We start from the raw sequence: 19,375 nt of genomic DNA on the forward strand, positions 1-19,375 counted from the left end.
CAATGCTCTGTTAAAAGCCCCAGTTACACCGAATCCCTTCGGGTCTAACGTTTAGAGGGGCATTTAACAGCAGTATCACCGTGGGAGAGAGCAGGGTTTCACCCAATGCCAGCTGTGTCAGGCGACACAACACAACCAGGTGTCGGAGCTGTCAACGGCAAACGGCAACTCCAGGATTTCCGCGTTCGAATGCGCACGCGCCAGATCTCAAAGTTGCGGTCAGTTTCGGAGGCGGAACAACGGCGAACACTGACAGTTCGCCCTTGTCCCCGGCCGCAAGCTCCTCGTCTTTAGAATGAGAGTTGAAACTGATAAGGGATAAGTACTGAAGAATATTGGCCCAGAAATTCCTGCCTCCTGGGTCCATACTGAGTGTGTACGGGCTGTGTACGAGGTGTGTACGGAGTGCGTACAGAGTGCGTAGGGGGTGCGTAGGGGGTGTTTACAGAGTGCGTACGGAGTGCGTACGGGGTGCGTAGGGGGTGTGTAGGGAGTGTGTACGGTGCGCGTACGGGGCGTGTACGGGGTGGGTACGGAGGATGTACGGGGTGTGTACGGAGTGTGTACGCAGCATGTACGGGGCGCGTACGGGGCGTGTACGGGGTGGGTACGGAGGATGTACGGGGTGTGTACGGAGTGTGTACGGAGCATGTATGGGGCGCGTACGGAGGATGTACGGGGTGTGTACGGGGTGGGTACAGACCCAGGAAGGCATCGCAAAAGCCGGTTTTTAGCACACAATACGCATGCGCTGAAAACCGGCTTCTCCGACCTATCAAGCTGGAGCTGGACAGACCCTCCGTATCTTGGGAGCGAGAACATTTGCACGGGCAAGACTGCGCGATTTACCCAAATCTTGCCCGGCAAATGTCCTCAAAACATTTGCGCCTGATAAAAGCCGGTGCATAGCCGACTGTTACAGGTATAAAAGTTTTAAAACATAAAAAATAAAATTTAAAAAACACATTTTATTTTTAAACACCCTATCCACTATGTTAAATTTATTTTAAAGCATAATTTAAAAAACTTTTTTAAATAGGAAAAATATATTTTTTTAATAATACATAAATAACTTTAATTTAAATTAATAAAAATATGTGGTGTACCTTTTTCTATTTTTTATTATTGGGTTTTGTGTGTTTGGGGGGGTTCCTCATTCACAACAATGGGTTTTCCAACTTACGGAGTTCCCATTATTATGAATGAGAACATACTTTACCTGATTGGCTGCCCGGAACCATGTGACTGCAGCTCCAGCCCTGCGCATGTGCCGACGTGCACGCGCTGCGACGCGCAGTCAGTGGGCCTCAGGACCGGGAACTCGCGTGGGGCGCAGCAAGAACAGGTCGGTGCGTACCTTTTTAAAGTTTTTTACCCGATCGCCCGCGGGAAGCAGCCAACCGGGATTTCTGGGCCGATGTGTGTAGCCATTGATGTTTGCCACATGCTCATTCTCCTTCGTGACTGTGCTTTTCGATAAGGCATACAGGGAGTTGTGGAAGCCTATCAGAAGTGCCTTCCGAAGATCCAGCTTTACGGGCCGACAAACATTGCCCCGATTATCCAGAAGGTGGCCAGCTCAGCCTCCGAGGAGATGCACACCAAAGAGGCAACGGTAAGTGGCTATTATTTATTTATTAATTAATTCACGGGATGTGGGCGTCGCTGGCAAGACCAGCATTTATTGCCCATCCCTAATTGGGAGGTATGGGTAGCAGAGTGATAATGTTACTAGAGCAGTAATCCAGAGCCCTGGACTAATGATCTGGGGCAGCCGAGTTCAAATCCCAGCACGGCAGCTTGGGGAATTTAAATTCAGTTCATTAAATAAATCTGGAGACCATGAAACTACTGGATTGCCATCTGGTTCACTGATGTCCTTCAGAGAAGGAAATCTGCTGCCCTTACCCGGTCTGGCCTATTATCATCATCATCATAGGCAGTCCCTCGGAATCGAGGAAGACTTGCTTCCACTCTTAAAATGAGGTGACTGAACAGTCCAATACGAGAGCCACAGTCCCTGTCACAGGTGGGACAGACAGTGGTTGGTGGAAAGGGTGGGTGGGGGAGTCTGGTTTGCCGCACGCTCCTTCCACTGCCTGCGCTTGGTTTCTGCACGCTCTCGGCGACGAGACTCGAGGTGCTCAGCGCCCTCCCGGATGCACTTCCTCCACTTAGGGCGGTCTTTGGCCGGGGACTCCCAGGTGTCGGTGGGGATGTTGCACTTTATCAGGGAGGCTTTGAGGGTGGTCCCTTGTAACGTTTCCTCTGCCCCCCTGGGGCTCGCTTGCCGTGAAGGAGTGGAGGACTCTTAGCTACTCTCTGAAATGGCGGCTCACCACCGCCTTCTCACGGGCAATTAGGGATGGGCAATAAATGCCGGTCTAGCCGGTGACACCCACATCCCAGGAACAAATACATTTATTTTTAATTGCCCCCTGAGAAGGTGGTGGTGAGCCGCCTTCTTGAACCGCTGCAGTCCGTATGATGTATGGTAGCAGTTTGGTACAGTGACTCGCTGGGCTATTTCAGAGGGCAGTTAAGAGTTAACCACTTTGCTGTGGGTCTGGAGTCACCTATAGGCCAGACCGGGTAAGGGCGTCAGATTTCCTTCCGGAAAGGACATCAGTGAACCAGTTGGGTCCTCACGGCAATCCGGTAGTTTCACGGTCGCCACGACTAATAAAGTACCTCAGATTCCGTATTCTGGATTATAGGTGAACCTCCGGACTGAGGCCATTCTGGCTTTTGGGTTTTCCGGATTTCGGAACAGAAATTCGACATCCCGAATCCGGAAACCCGTGGGCCGAGTTTCGGGTATTTCCGGATTTTAAAAAAAACCGTGTTTTATTATGCTTAACCCTGTTTTGGATTACTATTGACCACACGGGCACCCGGTGCGATCTGGCAGGACTGTATCCAGGGCCGACACCAGATCAGACGCACAGTCTGCGAAGGGAGCCTGCGAGAGCGGCACACTGAAATAATTCTCACCCCTCCCACCCTCCCCGTGAAAAGATCAGTCCCCTCACCGCTGCCCGCCTCATTCAGCCTCGAGGAAGGACGTTCTTGCTATTGAGGGAAGGTTCACCAGACTGATTCCCAGGATGGCAGGACTGACATATGAGGAGAGACTGGATCGACTGGGCCTGTATTCACTGGAGTTTAGAAGGATGAGAGGGGACCTCATAGAAACATATAAAATTCTGACGGGTTTAGACAGGTTAGATACAGGAAGAATGTTCCCGATGTTGGGGAAGTCAAGAACCAGGGGTCACAGTCTAAGAATAAGGGGTAAGTCATTTAGGACCGAGATGAGGAGAAACTTCTTCACTCAGAGAGTTGTTAACCTGTGGAATTCCCTGCCGCAGAAAGTTGTTGAGGCCAGTTCGTTGGATATATTCAAGAGGGAGTTAGATAAGGCCCTTACGGTTAAGGGGATCAAGGGGTATGGAGAGAAAGCGGGAAAGGGGTACTGAGGTGAATGATCAGCCATGATCATATTGAATGGTGGTGCAGGCTCGAGGGGCCGAATGGCCTATTCCTGCACCTATTTTCTATCTTTCTATGAGTGCGATCGGAGCCCCTCAAATCAGTTTGTCCGCAAGTGCCGCCCTGAGATTAAGGCTCAAATGCCCCCACCCTTCTCTTTACCTTATAGTAGGGACTGAATGATAATCAGTAACCCCCCCCCCCGCCAGCCCCCCACATCCCCCGCAGTAAGACCCCAGTGGCGAAACACCGAGAGCGCAGTGGCTATCGCAGCAGAAACCGATGCCAAAAGCCAACCGACTCCAATGTGCTCATGAGGCTAAACGCTTCCGATCATTCTCGGCGGGTTCTCGCCCATTTTCTCGGCGGTACAGCTCTTTTTCCGCCCGGCGAAGGTTTCCCCATTTGGTTTTTGCAATGGTACCGCCCAAATCTCGAACCGCCCGCCGGGTTCCAAACCGCCGAGGTGCACCGGCGAGAAAACCGCCGGGGCAGTAAGTTTGGTCTCAACGGAAGCCCGTCCAGATGGCCGAGGGAACCGCCCTCGCTGGTGGAAGCTGCTTAAAGCGGGCGGTCAGTGAGCACTCTGCAAAGAGAGGTTCTTTATTAATATTTTTTAAACTTTAAAACGCCGATTTGGTGTAAAACTGTCCTGGGTATGCACTTTAACTTTTTTTTGTGAAATTTTTCTTTTTAAGTTTTGCCCCCTCCCTAGGCCCAACCGCAGCCTCGGACTAAATTTTTTTTTTAAACGCCCGTTTTACTCAGCTTCCCCTTAACCGCCGACTATAATTGGTGCAAGATCCATTTTCTCGTCGGGCGATTAGTTTTAATTAGTTTTAACTTAAAAGTGTAAATTTTCTCCAGTGTTACTTACCAAAGGTGAGCACTTTTTCTGCATGGGCAATCGGATGTTGCGGGGCTCTCGGGAAAGTCTAGACCATGGAGACACCTCCTGGCAGAACAGCGAGGCGGGGGTGATAGTGGTGTGTGTGTGTGTCTGTGCGTGTGTGTGGGGAGGGGTGATTATTTACCGAATACTGATCAGAATACCAAATATCCCTTTCTGAAATTTTATGCCGTTTATATCACTGTTGTGAAAAAAAATGTCCGGTTTCCGGAACAGAATTCTCGATTCCGGATATTGACTCGTGCGATCTGCACGGTGTCCGATTTTCAGAACATTCCGGTTTTTGAAACTCTGGATTTCGGACGCTCGACCTACACTTGACCTTATTGAATAGTGGTGCAGGCTCGAAGGGCTGAATAGCCTACTCCTGCACCTATTTTCTATGTTTCTATATTACTAGTTGTTGTTTAATTCCAGATTTATTTAATTAACTGCATTTTAAATTCCCCAGCTGCCGTGGTGGGATTTGAACTCATGTCTCTGGATCATCAGCCCACGCCTCTGGGTTACTGGCCCCAGTAACATAACCACTGTGCTTCCATTTCCATCACGGACAACACACGGGGTCCCAAACTGTACACACAAGAACAATTAGGAGCAGGAGTTGGCCATCAGGCCCCTCGAGCCTGCTCCGCCATTCAATAAGATCACGGCTGATCTTTGACCTCAACTCCACTTTCCCGCCCGATCCCCATATCCCTCGATTCCCCGAGAGTCCAAAAATCTATCGATCTCAGCCTTGAATATACTCAACGACTCAGCATCCACAGCCCTCTGGGGCAGAGAATTCCAAAGATTCACCCCCCTCTGAGTGAAGACATTCCTCCTCAGCCTCTCCATCCACACAACCAAAGGGAACGTTCTCTTGTTTCTGCAAATTAGTTTTCAATTTTGTCCCCCACACACTAAGACTGTCTCCAGCAGGAGGTGGATATCCTGACCTGGCACTCCAGCGGCAAGTTTAGGAAAAGTTAATGATCAGGGTTTTTTATGTAACATCTAGTTGCTAATGGTGCAACTTCCTCTGTCAATAGAAATTCTATTTTAATGATTTGGTGTATTTCGAACCAGTTAATGGCTTTAATAAAATAAGGCACCAAGGGATTTGCAACCCGCCGAGACCAGGAAAAGGCTTTGTGTGAGGAGGATGTTTGTCCGTGATTAGGCAAGCAATCGACAGAGGTCTTCAGAGACTAGATTGTATCTCCTCTAGCTTTACATTCTCACCGATCTCTCCCTGGCCCCACTCTATCTCGCGTCGTTTGACCTGTTAATTATTTTTCTGAATTATCGCGCTGCTAAGTAGTGTTGCTTCGAGAAGTGTTTTATTTTATTATTCGCGGCACGCAGCTAGCCCATTCTGAATGCAACCTGGCTTCACTCACTATATCGACCTTGGTCAATCGTGTCTCGTGTGCCCAGTGAACGGTGCCTGCAATCAGTATCTTCCAACGCATCCCGCGAGAGGCTGCAGGGTGATTTGGACAGGTTAGGTGAGTGGGCAAATGCAGTATAATGTGGATAAATGTGAGGTTATCCACTTTGGGGGCAAAAACACAAAGGCAGAATATTATCTGAATGGTTGCAGATTAGGAAAAGGGGAGGTGCAATGAGACCTGGGTGTCATGGTTCATCAATCATTGAAAGTTCGCATGCAGGTACAGCAGGCGGTGAAGAAGGCAAATGGTATGTTGGCCTTCATAGCTAGGGGATTTGAGTACAGGGGCAGGGAGGTGTTACTGCAGTTGTACAGATCTCCTAATCTGAGGAAGGACGTTCTCTTAAGTTCAGGACCCTAGTTTCTGAATTAACTGTGTCACTCTCCAGCCTAATAAAGAATTCTACCATATTATGGTCACTCTTCCCCAAGGGGCCTCGCACAACAAGATTGCTAATTAGTCCTTTCTCATTACACATCACCCAGTCTAGGATGGCCAGCTCTCTAGTTGGCTTCTCGACATATTGGTCTAGAAAACCATCCCTAATACACTCCAGGAAATCCTCCTCCACCGCATTGCTACCAGTTTGGTTAGCCCAATCAATATGTATTTTAAAGTCACCCATGATAACTGCTGTACCTTTATTGCACGCATCCATTATTTCTTGTTTGATGCTGTCCCCAACTTCACTACTACTATTTGGTGGTCTGTACACAACTCCCACTAGCGTTTTCTGCCCCTTGGTATTCCGCAGCTCCACCCATACCGATTCCACATCATCCAAGCTAATGTCCGTCCTTACTATTGCATTAATTTCCTCTTTAACCAGCAACGCTGCCCCACCTCCTTTTCCTTTCTGTCTATCCTTCCTAAATGTTGAATACCCTTGGATGTTGAGTTCCCAGCCTTGGTCACCCTGGAGCCATGTCTCCGTGATGCCAATTACATCATATCCGTTAACTGCTATCTGCGCAGTTAATTCTTCCACCTTATTCTGAATACTCCTCGCATTGAGGCACAGAGCCTTCAGGCTTGTCTTTCTAACACACTTTGCCCCTTTAGAATTTTGCTGTAATGTGGCCCTATTTGCATTTTGCCTTGGGTTTCTCTGCCCTCCACTTTTACTATTCTCCTTTCTATCTTTTGCTTCTGCTCCCATTCTACTTCTCTCTGTCTCCCTGAATAGGTTCCCATCCCCCTTCTAAGGGAGACCTTATTGAGGTGTATAAAATTATGAGGGGCCTAGGTAGAGTGGATAGGAAGGACCTATCTCCCTTAGCAGAGGGGTCAATAACCAGGGGGCATAGATTTAAAGTAATTGGTAGAAGGATTAGAGGCGATTTGAGGGGAAATTTCTTCACCCAGAGGGTGGTGGGGGTCTGGAACTCGCTGCCTGAAAGGGTGGTAGAGGCAGAAACCCTCACCACATTTAAAAAGGACTTGGATGTGCACCTGAAGTGCCGTAACCTACAGGGCTACGGACCGAGAGCTGGAAAGTGGGATTAGGCTGGGTAGCTCTTTGTCGGCCGGCATGGACACGATGGGCCGAATGGCCTCCTTCTGTGTTGTAAATTTTTATGGTCCACAGAGAATTGAAGTTATACAAGAATTTTTCGATGTAATTGTCAGGAAAGTAGAGACAAGAATAAACGAACAACTGAGTATAATTGAATCCAGTATCAGCAAAGCTAGATGACGATGGGGAAACGCATTCGATATAAAACACACAGAGGGATTTTTCCTCAATAATATCTACACTGAATAGAGCAACAAGGATCTAAAACATGTTTTTACGCAGTGAGTTGTTTTAATCGGGAAGGCGCTGCCTGAATGGGCGGTGGGAGCAGATTCAATCGTGTAAGGTACGCACCGGTGGGTATGCTCACAGATTCGTAGAGCTGTTGAGTTGTGAGTGGCTTAGCCAGTCACGTGATATTCACAAGACTCAATAAAACCCCGGCCAGTTGGGTCTAGGTCATCCACGATGAGGTATGCAGAAGTGAGCCTGTTGGATGAACCGGTAATGTGTCGTATGATTGTTAAACCTTTGTTAATAAACCAACTCGTTCTTAATAGCAATGTGTTGCTATGAATTCTTAAACAAAGAACCCATGAAGCTAATACATTAAAAATAGGAACCTTCAAAAGAGAATTGGATAAATACTTGGTGAAATTATTTTGCCGGGCTATGGGGAAAGAGCAGGGGGAGTGGGACCAATTGGGCTCTACCAAAAAGCTGGCACAGGCACAAGCCTTTCCATCCCCTCTCCTCCCTCACCCTCCCTCTCCCTCTCCCTCTCCCTCCCTCTCCCTCTCCCTCCCTCCCCTCCCCTCCCTCTCTCTCTCCCTCCCCCTCCCTCTCCCCCCCTCCCTCTACCTCCCTCCCCCTCTCCCTCTACCTCCCTCTCCCTCCCTCCCTCCCCTCCCCTCCCCTCCCCTCCCCTCCTTCTCCCTCTCCCTCCCCTCCCTCTCCCTCCCTCCCCCACTCCCTCCCTCACCCTCCCTCTCCCTCCCCCTCTCCCTCCCCCTCCCTCTCCCCTCCCACACCTTCCCTCCCTCTCCCTCCCCTCCCCTCCCTCGCCCCCCCACTCCCTCCCCTCCCTTCCCATCCCTCTCCCTCCCTCCCCTCCCTTCCCCTCCCTCTCCCTCCCCCTCCCTCTCCCCTCCCACTCCCTCCCTCCCTCTCCCTCCCTCTCCCCTCCCACTCCCTCCCTCTCCCTCTCCCTCTGTGACCTCCTTCTACACTGTTTCATTCTCTGATTCCAAACACGTTTCTTTTGTTTGACAGCAATACTTCATCCTCCTAATTCTGACGGACGGTGTGATCACGGACATGGCCGATACCAGAGACGCCATTGTCCACGCCTCCCACCTTCCCATGTCGGTGATCATCGTGGGCGTGGGGAACGCCGACTTCAGCGACATGCAGATGCTGGATGGAGACGACGGCATTCTCCGATCCCCAAAGGGCGAGCCCGTCCTGCGAGACATCGTTCAGTTTGTGCCGTTCAGGAACTTCAAGCACGTAAGTGAAGAACCGAGGCCCAGCTCTGTCCCAGGAACGGCTCGCTGAAATACGGGGCATTCCTGTGTCAGCCGTGGCTCAGTAGGCAGTACCCTCGCCTCTGGGTCAGAAGGTTGTGGGTTCAAGTCCCACTCCAGAGACTTAAGCACAAAAATCTAGGCTGACACTCCCAGTGCAGTACTGAGGGAGTGTTGCACTGTCAGAGGGGCAGTGCTGAGGGAGCGCTGCACTGTCGGAGGGGCAGTGCTGAGGGAGTGTTGCACTGTCAGAGGGGCAGTACTGAGGGGGCACCGTACTGTCAGAGGGGCAGTACTGAGGGAGTGCTGCACTGTCGGAGGGGCAGTACAGAGGGAGCGCCGCACTGTCGGAGGGGCAGTACAGAGGGAGCGCCGCACTGTCGGAGGGGCAGTACTGAGGGAGCGCCGCAGTGTCGGAGGGGCAGTACTGAGGGAGCGCTGCACTGTCGGAGGTGCCGTCTTTCGGGTGAGACGTTAAACCGAGGCCCTGTCTGCTCTCTCAGGTGGACATAAAAGATCCCAGGGCACTATTTTGAAGAAGAGCAGGGGAGTTCTCCCCGTTGTCCTGGGGCCAATATTTATCCCTCAATCAACATCACTAAAACAGATTATCTGGTCATTATCACATTGCTGTGTGTGGGAGCTTGCTGTGCACAAATTGGCTGCTGCGTTTCCCACATTACAACAGTGACTGTACTTCAAAAAGTGCTTCATTGGCTGTAAAGCGCTTTGGGACGTCCGGTGGTTGTGAAAGGCGCTATAGAATTGCAAGTCTTATTTTCTTTTCAGAATATTCAAAGAACCTTTCAGGGTCATGCAATCAAGAAATGATTTGTGTGAAGTATTCAGAGACAAATTTTATTTGCATCTGTTTTATAAATCATAGTTCAAATCGTAGCTCATGTGAGATGTCAGGACAGACGCAGATCTAGCTGTATATAGAAGGACATTTACAGTAACGACTAAACTCGGGTGTTCATAACAAGTTTTCTGGGGACGGGTTTATGCAGGACATACCAAACCTGAGATACCTGATCTGAGGCCAATCTAGCCATCGTGTAAGTATTATAACACTGGTCTAACTCAGAGCTCTTGATGTTTGTTGTTTGATTTGGCATCATTTCCCTTCACCCGGTGTTTAAAATCAGAGACCTTTACGGCACTGAAGGAGGTTCATCATATCTGTGCCGGGATCAAGCCCTCGTGCAGCTTCAAAGGGCGAGTGCTTTGATACTCCTTCACGGCAAACGAGGAAACCTTACAGGGACACCCTCCCTGATAAAGTGCAACATCCCCACCGACACCTGGAAGTCCCTGGCCAAAGACCGCCCTAAGTGGAGGAAGTACATCCGGGAGGGCGCTGAGCACCTCGAGTCTCGTCGCCGAGAGCATGCAGAAACCAAGCGCAGGCAGCGGAAGGAGCGTGCGGCAAACCAGTCCCACCCTCCCCTTCCCTCAACCACTATCTGTCCCACCTGTGACAGGGACTGTAATTCCCGTATTGGACTGTTCAGTCACCTGAGAACTCACTTTTAGAGTGGAAGCAAATCTTCCTCGATTCCGAGGGACTGCCTATGATGATGATTGCTACACTCATAATAAAGGATGAAACTGAGTACTGAGTACAATGAGCGAGTGTGACCTTAGCTCCTTTAATAAGATCCAGAGTGCAGGTATCTCGTGGGTGGTCTGCTTATATACCGTGCTCCCAAGGGATGCTGGGATCCCTTGGGACTCCAACAGCTGGTTAGGTGTCATACAGGTTACAGGGGTTAAATATATAACATCGATGATGGTGGCTTTGATAGTTTGGAATTATTTAAGGCCATGACTCAGAGAGAAAGGGTACCTGCCCGGTTTGCAAATCCCATTTCCTTTCATGCTAATTAAGGAGAGGAAGACAATTTGCATCCAGTGTCCGCATCACGTACTTCCCCCCCACGGCCCCACACCTCGAGCCTGTCCTGACAACATGCCTTGTTTCCAATGTGTGAGGTGCACTCCCTATTCCCCACCTCAACACTTGCTGCAGTCGTCAACACTGTAGCTTCTTTCACTGACGGACTCAATACATACTGAACAGGGGAGCTGGGCTGCGATTGGCGTACCTCACGCGTTGTACAGTTATTGCTGACCGTAGGCTCCCGAGGTACGGAAAGTGGACCACGTTGTCCAGGGCCGCACCGTGGACTTTGATGACTAGGGGGCAGTGCTGTGTGGCGGGGTCAGGTTGATGGAGGACCTTTGTCTTACGGATGTTTAGTGTAAGGCCCATGCTTTTGTACGCCTCGGTGAAGGTGAAGGTGTTGACGATGGCTTGGAGGTCGGCCTCCGAGTGTGCGCAGACACAAGTGTTGTCCGCGTACTGTAGTTCGACGACAGAGGTTGGGGTGTTCTTGGATCTGCTCTGGAGGCGGCGAAGGTTGAACAGGTTCCCACTGGTTCTATAGTTTGGTTCCACTCCAGCGGGGAGCTTGTTGAGAGCGAGATGAAGCATTGCACCTGAGAACTCATTTTTGGAGTGGAAGCAAGTCTTCCTCGATTTTGAGGGACTGTCTATGATGATGAGTTGTTGATGTAGTTGCTCAGCGGTGGCCATTTCTTTTTGGTGTTAGCATGTGCCCAGCACACTGTAAGGTCCGGTGGTGATTACGGACATCACTACCCTCGTCCATGTAGCCATGAGTGACTGCTCATCACAACTGCAGTCGATTACAGGGCGTATGGTCACTTGAGGGCCGTCTGCACCGGTGCCCCCAGTGACTGAGGCCCTCGGGCCGCTCAGAGAATTCTCCTGTCATCATCATCATCGGCAGTCCCTCGGAATCGAGGAAGACTTGCTTCCACTCTTAACGTGAGTTCTTAGGTGACTGAACAGTCCAATACGAGAGCCACAGTCTCTGTCACAGGTGGGACAGACAGTGGTTGAGGGAAGGGGAGGGTGGGACAGGTTTGCCACACGCTCCTTCCGCTGCCTGCGCTTGGTTTCTGCATGCTCTCGGCGACGAGACTCGAGGTGCTCAGCACCCTCCCGGATGCACTTCCTCCACTTAGGGCGGTCTTTGGCCAGGAACTCCCAGGTGTCGGTGGGGATGTTGCACTTTATCAGGGAGGCTTTGAGGGTGTCCGTGTAACGTTTCCTTTGCCCACCTGGGGCTCGCTTGCCGCGAAGGAGTTCCGAGTAGAGCGCTTGCTTTCGGAGTCTCGTGTCTGGCATGCGGACAACGTGGCCCTGCCCAGCGGAGCTGGTCGAGTGTGGTCAGTGCTTCGATGCTGGGGATGTTGGCCTGGTCGAGGACGCTAACGTTGGTGCGTCTGTCCTCCCAGGGGATTTGCAGGATCTTGCGGAGACATCGTTGGTGATATTTCTCCAGCGACTTGAGGTGTCTACTGTACATGGTCCGTGTCTCTGAGCCATACAGGAGGGCAGGTATCACTACAGCAAGAGGATAGTATTGACGATATAACTACATTGCATTGGTGTGGAGTCAGTATTGAAGGGACACGTGTTAATGTTTTGAGCATTGGATGTAAAGTTTCGCTGAGAATTCGATACCGCCCCGTTTGTGGGGCGTGGGGGATGGGTAACAGCCGCGTGGCAGGTGTTCCGGGGCCAGGCACAGAAGTCACGTCCCGCGAGCTATATTGGGCTTACCGCCCCCAACAGGAACTGCAGCGCAAAATCTCGCGCCCTGCAGTTCCCGTCGGTGGCCCGGGACCGGGACGCGAAGGTTCCAACGCCGCGCGGCGGGGCGCCTGCCACTGGCTGGAAGGCCTTTCCGTTAAAGGAGAGGGGGGGGGGGGGGTCCCACGCCGCAGACTCTGCGGGCGGGAATCGGGGCCATCGGCGGACCACCGGGGAGCGGGGTTGTCGTGGTAGCAGGCCAACGGGAGCGCCGGGACCGCACGATCGGGGCACGGGACCCCCCGCCACCTACCGTCACCGAGGCCGCACCTTCCCCTTTAATTACCGCCCCGCCAGCAGCCGGCAATCCGGGACGCGCCCTCGCGGAAGCTGTCGGGGCGGGGGTTGGGGGGGGGGGGGGGCATCGCCCGTGGCACCTTCACGGGGCGTCGCTGAACTCTCGCCGCGGGGCGCAAACAGGTCGCCGTGCACGGTGATGACACCATCTTCACCGACCCAAATTATCCCCCCCCCCCCAATGTGTTGGGGGCGCGGTCAGTAAAACGTCTGGCCTGTTCACGCCAGTCAGGCAGCGTGATGGTGCGTTGGGCCGTTCCCTCGCAAGCCGCTGACGACGACAGAGACAGAACCCGGAAATTCTGCTGCCGCCTCGCTCAACTGAAGGCCAGAATTCCCCAGGAATCCGCACTTTAGCCTGTTTTCCTGGCGGGGGGGGGGGGGGGGGGGTGTTTTCCCGCCATTCCTCCTCCAATGTCGCCGGGCAAGGAGTGGGAGAAATCCCCGGAGAAGTGAAGGCAAGTGGGTTTTGTTGGGAACTGCGCCACTGTGAGTTCCCAGGTGGCCCAAGAATGTCTTCAGGGCTGGTTCTCATTGGCCCTAAAATTCCGGTTTGTCCTTCCCACGGGCATTTTGGAGAAAAAATACACACCTACCTCAAGCTGCTGCCCGCGTTGGACCTTCCGATGCTGAGGCCTCTCCTGACTGCCCGTCGCAGCACATGCACGTCGACGCATGCGCAGGCCTACAGCTGGAGTCACATGGCTCTGGGCAGCCAATCAGGTAAAGTATCATAGTAATAGCAGTTCTGCAGGGTCCTAAACTCCTATTACTATGATTGCGATAGAGCCCGAAAAACCCAAAACACAGCCCCAAACGAATAAAAAAATATAAAATAATTACACTACATCCATTTAAATTAAAGTTATTAATGTCTTAAAAAAAAAATTCCCAATTTTTAAAAAAAGTTTGGGGGGGCGGTTTTAATGATAAAATATGTTTTAATAACTTTATTTTTATATGTTTTTGTGTTTTTTAAAACACTTGTGCCTGTAACAGTAGGCTATGCACCTGCTTTTTCAGGCGCAAGATTTTTGAGGACCTTAAATATCGGAAATTTCCACTCACAAGTGTCTTCACTCCCGATCTGCGGCCATCAAGCCAGAAACTTGACAGATCGGAAATTTCCAGCGCATGTGCATTGCACGCCGGAAACTGGCTTTTCCGATGCCCTCCCGGGTCCATAGGAACTCCGTACGGACTCGGAGAGGCTGAAATTCTGGGCCCAATATCTCTGAGCCGTTGTGTAAATTAGAGGGAAGCATTTGACATGATGGGCCGAACGGCCTCCTTCTGTGCTGTAAATTTCTATGGTTCTATTCTACGGGCTCAATTTTCCCCAAAGCATTTTTTTGACGTACTTGAAGCGTCACGCCCGAACTTTTGGGGCCTAAGTATGGCAAAAAAAATGTTCTACGTTTCCCCTTCGGGCAGGGTTGGAGGTCAGCTGCTGCTATGTATTTTTAGTTTGTGTCCGGGCATCTGCTGTGCCAATTTCCATACCTGCGCCGATTTCCTTAACTCTCCGGAAAGTTCTTATGCAGAGGCCACATACACTGGCCGAAGCCCAACTGGAGTAACTCTCAGCTGGCCAAACCTCCCTAAATGGCCAGAATTGGTGCAGGTGGCAGGTCACACCCCCTTTGGCTGAAAAAAAAACTGACCTTAAAAAATCGTAACTAACTGAGTAACACCGGTGCAAATTGATCGGGGAAACTGGAGATTTTCAACTGAGGAGCAAAAAAAAACAGCGCAAATCACTGGTAAAAATTGAGCCCATAGATTCTATGAAAGGGGGAGAAGTTTGATTGTAAACTCGCTGAGATAATATACCAGCGTTATTCAAGACTTCTCCTACTCAGAAGAAAAATGCAAATGTGAGCTATCTGAGCATCTCCTGACCAGGGGTCAAGTCTCACTCACCTCACACCAACATCTGCTTGCTTTCTGAGAGGCTCCACGGAATGAGCTTGTATTTAAGGTCTGCACTCAGTGCGATTAGCATTGTCTGAAGTGCTGGATCTCGACCTCGAGCAATCAATGATGCTTTTAATTTCGCGGTGGGCATCGCTGTGACTTGATCCGTGCAAAACTTCAGGAATCTCTTTCATTTGGACTGCACGCAAATTGGATTAATTACCAATGACTGGAGGGGAGCCAATTACTTAAAGACCCATGACTAATATAAGCTGTACAGCTCTTTGCCAACTGTCGCACATAAGAATTAGGAGCAGGAGTCGGCCATTCAGCCCCTGGAGCCTGCTCACTAGTTTTAGTTTCACCCACGAGGGGAACCATACTCTCTGCACCCACCTTGTCGAGTCCCCTCAGTATCTTATATGTTTCAATAAGATTAACTCTCATTCTTCTAAACTGCAATGTGTGTAGTCCCAACTTGCTCAACCTTTCTTCATAAGTCAACACCCTCATCTTCGGAATCAACCTCATAGAAACATAGAAAATAAGTGCAGGAGTAGGCCATTCAGCCCTTCGAGCCTGCACCACCATTCAATAAGATCATGGCTGATCATTCCTTCAGTACCCATTCCTGCTTTCTCTCCATACCCCTTGATCCCTTTAGCCGTAAAGGCCATATCTAACTCCCTCTTGAATATATCCAATGAACTGGCATCAACAACTCTCTGCGGCAGGGAATTCCACAGGTTAACAACTCTCTGAGTGAAGAAGTTTCTCCTCATCTCAGTCCTAAATGGCCTGCCCCTTATCCTAAAACTGTGTCCCCTGGTTCTGGACTTCCCCAACATTGGGAACATTCTTCCCGCATCTAGCCTGTCCAGTCCAGTCAGAATCTGATATGTTTTTATGAGATCTCCTCTCATCCTTCTAAACTCCAGTGAATAAAGGCCCAGTTGATCCAGTCTCTCCTCATATGTCAGTCCAGCCATCCCTGGAATCAGTCTGGTGAACCTTCGCTGCACTCCCTCATTAGCAAGAACATCCTTCCTCAGATTAGGAGACCAAAACTGTACACAATGTTCCAGGTGGGGCCTCACCAAGGCCCTGTACAACTGCAGTAAGACCTCCCTGCTCCTATACTCAAATCCCCTTGCTATGAAGGCCAACATGCCATTTGCCTTCTTCACCGCCTGCTGTACCTGCATGCCTACTTTCAAGGACTGATGTACCATGACACCCAGGTCTCGCTGCATCTCCCCTTTTCCTAATCTGCCACCATTCAGATAATATTCTGCCTTTGTGTTTTTGCCCCCAAAGTGGATAACCTCACATTTATCCACATTATACTGCATCTGCCATGTATTTGCCCACTCGCCTAACCTGTCCAAGTTACCCTGCAGCCTCTTAGTGTCCTCCTCACAGCTCACACTGCCACCAAGTTTAGTGTCATCTGCAAACTTGGAGATATTACACTCAATTCCATCATCTAAATCATTGATGTATATTGTAAAGAGCTGGGGTCCCAGCACTGAGCCCTGCAGCACTCCACTAGTCACTGCCTGCCATTCTGAAAAGGACCCATTTATCCCGACTCTCTGCTTCCTGTCTGCCAACCAGTTCTCTATCCACGTCAGTACATTACCCCTAATACCATGTGCTTTGATTTTGCACACCAATCTCCTGTGTGGGACCTTGTCAAAAGCCTTTTGAAAGTCCAAATACACCACATCCACTGGTTCTCCCTTGTCCACTCTACTAGTTACATCCTCAAAAAATTCCAGAAGATTTGTCAAGCATGATTTCCCTTCCATAAATCCATGCTGACTTGGACCAATCCTATCACTGCTCTCCAAATGCGTTGCTATTTCATCCTTAATGATTGATTCCAACATTTTCCCCCACTACTGATGTCAGGCTAACCGGTCTATAATTACCCGTTTTCTCTCTCCCTCCTTTTTTAAAAAGTGGTGTTACATTAGCAACCTTCCAGTCCATAGGAACTGATCCAGAGTCGACAGACTGTTGGAAATCACCAATGCATCCACTATTTCTAGGGCCACTTCCTTAAGTATTCTGGGATGTAGACTATCAGGCCCTGTGGATTTATCGGCCTTCAATCCCGTCAATTTCCCTAACACAATTTCCCGCCTAATAAGGATATCCTTCAATTCCTCTTTCTCACCAGACCCTCGGTCCCCTAGTACATTCGGAAGGTTATTTGTGTCTTCCTTTGTGAAGACAGAACCAAAGTACATGTTCCTTCTCGTGAACCTTCTCTGAACTTCCTCCAATGCAAGTATATCCCTCCTTAAATAAGGAGACCAAAACTGTACGCAGTACTCCAGGTGTGGCCTCACCAATACCCTGTACAGCTGTAGCATGACTTCCAGTCACAGGGGAAACTAAAACTAAGGGGCATAGTCTCAGAATAAGGGGCCGCCCATTTAAAACTGAGATGAGGAGGAATTTCTTTTCTCAGAGGGTCATAAATTTGTGGAATTCTCTGCCCCAGAGAGCTGTGGAGGCTGGGTCATTGAATATATTTAAGGCGAAGATAGATAGATTCTTAAATGATAAGGGAGTGAAGGGTTATGGGGAGCGGGCGGGGAAGTGGAGCTGAGTCCATGATCAGATCAGCCACGATCTTATTGAATGGCGGAGCAGGCTCGAGGGGCCAAATGGCCGACTCCTGCTCCGATTTCTTAGGTTCTCTGCTTTTATACTCTAACCACCTTGCAATAAAGGCCAACATTCCATTTTCCTTCCTGATCACTTGCTGTACCCTGCATGCTGACATTTTGTATTGCATGCACCCGGATCCCCCCAGGTCCCTCTGTACAGAATAACATGTGTTCCTGTGTCCTGTTCCTGTGCTCTCTCACTTGCTGCGGCTCTGAATGTGAGCCAGTCTGGGCTGGGCTTTGCGGCTGGCAGTGTCAGTGATACGATGCGATGTGCAGTGTGTTTGTTTTGTACACTCTACCCTGCTTGCTTCTGCTTCTCCTGCTTGTGCGTCTGTGTCCATATATTTATATCCAGGGTTTGAATAAGTTCCCCGCTGGGATAAAATTCGATTATCAATCCGTTTAACTAGTTGCTGATGAGGTTGAATGGCTACTAATTTGCATGCGGAGTTGACAATGCAAAAGATGAATGCTGTTAGCCCCAAAAATTTGCACTTCGTGGGGGTCCTTTGTTGTCTGGCCTTATTACAGACTCGATGTCTCCAGTGGCTGTTTTCCCCACCCTGGTCAATCAAGTTCAAGGCCTCACATAACTACTCCATTGTTTGTTATGCATGAAGTAAGTTTTGGTCCCTGACCACAGGATGTCCTTGGTTGTCCAGTTTAATTCCAAAAGCTTGGTGCCGATCAATTTGTAGTTCATGGCCTGTGTTTTTTTTCTGCAAATTAGTAAGCTGACAGATGAGCGATTAATTCCTCGATGGTGCCGGGCTGTAATCTGTTTCTTTTCCCCGCAGGCCTCCCCCGCCGCTCTTGCAAAGAGCGTCCTGGCCGAGGTCCCCAACCAAGTCGTGGACTACTACAACGGCAAAGCCATCCCGCCAAAATGTCTGTCGGACTTCGAGTCTTCCCGGACACTTGCGCCGTAATACTGTAGTGACCTTTGAACTTAGTGCAAGTTATGATATATAGCACGTCTCAGTGACTTTTAAGATGAATGAGAGAACCCATTTTGCATGTGTAGCCACCGGAGGATTGCGTACTGCGCTGTCGTACTGTGGACAACTTTTTACAAGATGGACTATTTGCATAAGAGCATGTTGCCTTGAAACGTATCAGTATCTGTTTTTTATACAGGTTTATTGGGATTTTACTAAATTTCTTAATATTCTTACACTGTAAAGCATTTTGAAACATTTATTGAGAGTTGATAGCGAGCAGTATTGGCTCCACCTGTTACCAATGATGGATTTTTCAACACAGCAGATGCATGGATTGTATTTTGCATGTCTATAATAAAATGACACTGTTTTCCAATTGGTGTCAATCTTCTCTTGTGTGCCAGATATAAGGACGTAAGGAATAGGAGCAGGAGTTGGCCATTCGGCCCCTCGAGCCTGCTCCACCATTCAATACGATCATGGCTGATCTGATCTTGGCCTCAGCTCCACTTCCCCGCCCACTCCCCATAACCCTCGACTCCCTTATCGTTCAAAAACCTGTCTACATCTTAAATAGGTGGAACAAACTCTCAGCAAAAACATTTAAAACCGCGTCAATTCATGGGAACAGGAGGAGGCCATTCAGCCCCTCGTGCCTGTTCCGTCATTCAATGAGATTTTGGCTGATCTGCGATCTAACTCCATATACTCGCCTTTGGCCCATATCCCCTTTGGTTAACAAAAATCCATCAATCTCAGATTTCTCACATCAGCTCCATAAAGCATCCCAGCAGTGCACAGGCCATTCCTTTCACACTCCCCATCATTGCGGGGGGTACGGTTACATCTCACCATTCACTGCGATCACTAAGCCACTACCAAAGGTGCTCACAAATCTGTCCAAGGTCACAAGGTGTTGAAAATAAAGATTTCAATGTTTGACAACACATTAGCAGAAACTCTACATG

At 49.8% G+C, this 19,375-nt stretch overlaps 1 protein-coding gene across 1 annotated transcript in view; it reads left to right on the plus strand.

Annotated features, from left to right (window-relative positions):
- LOC139263732 (copine-4-like) overlaps positions 1-18,646 on the plus strand; it is a 378,262-nt gene extending 359,616 nt beyond the window's left edge. Inside the window, exons 10-12 of the mRNA XM_070879764.1 lie at positions 1,482-1,615; positions 8,630-8,866; positions 18,264-18,646. Coding sequence (XP_070735865.1) covers positions 1,482-1,615; positions 8,630-8,866; positions 18,264-18,395 — 503 coding nt within the window. The 3' untranslated portion in view covers positions 18,396-18,646. The remainder of the gene's footprint in view (positions 1-1,481; positions 1,616-8,629; positions 8,867-18,263) is intronic.
- Positions 18,647-19,375: the final 729 nt, after the last annotated feature.

The sequence above is a fragment of the Pristiophorus japonicus genome, chromosome 5 (genome assembly GCF_044704955.1).
Source record: "Pristiophorus japonicus isolate sPriJap1 chromosome 5, sPriJap1.hap1, whole genome shotgun sequence".
Classification (NCBI taxonomy): Eukaryota; Metazoa; Chordata; class Chondrichthyes; family Pristiophoridae; genus Pristiophorus; species Pristiophorus japonicus.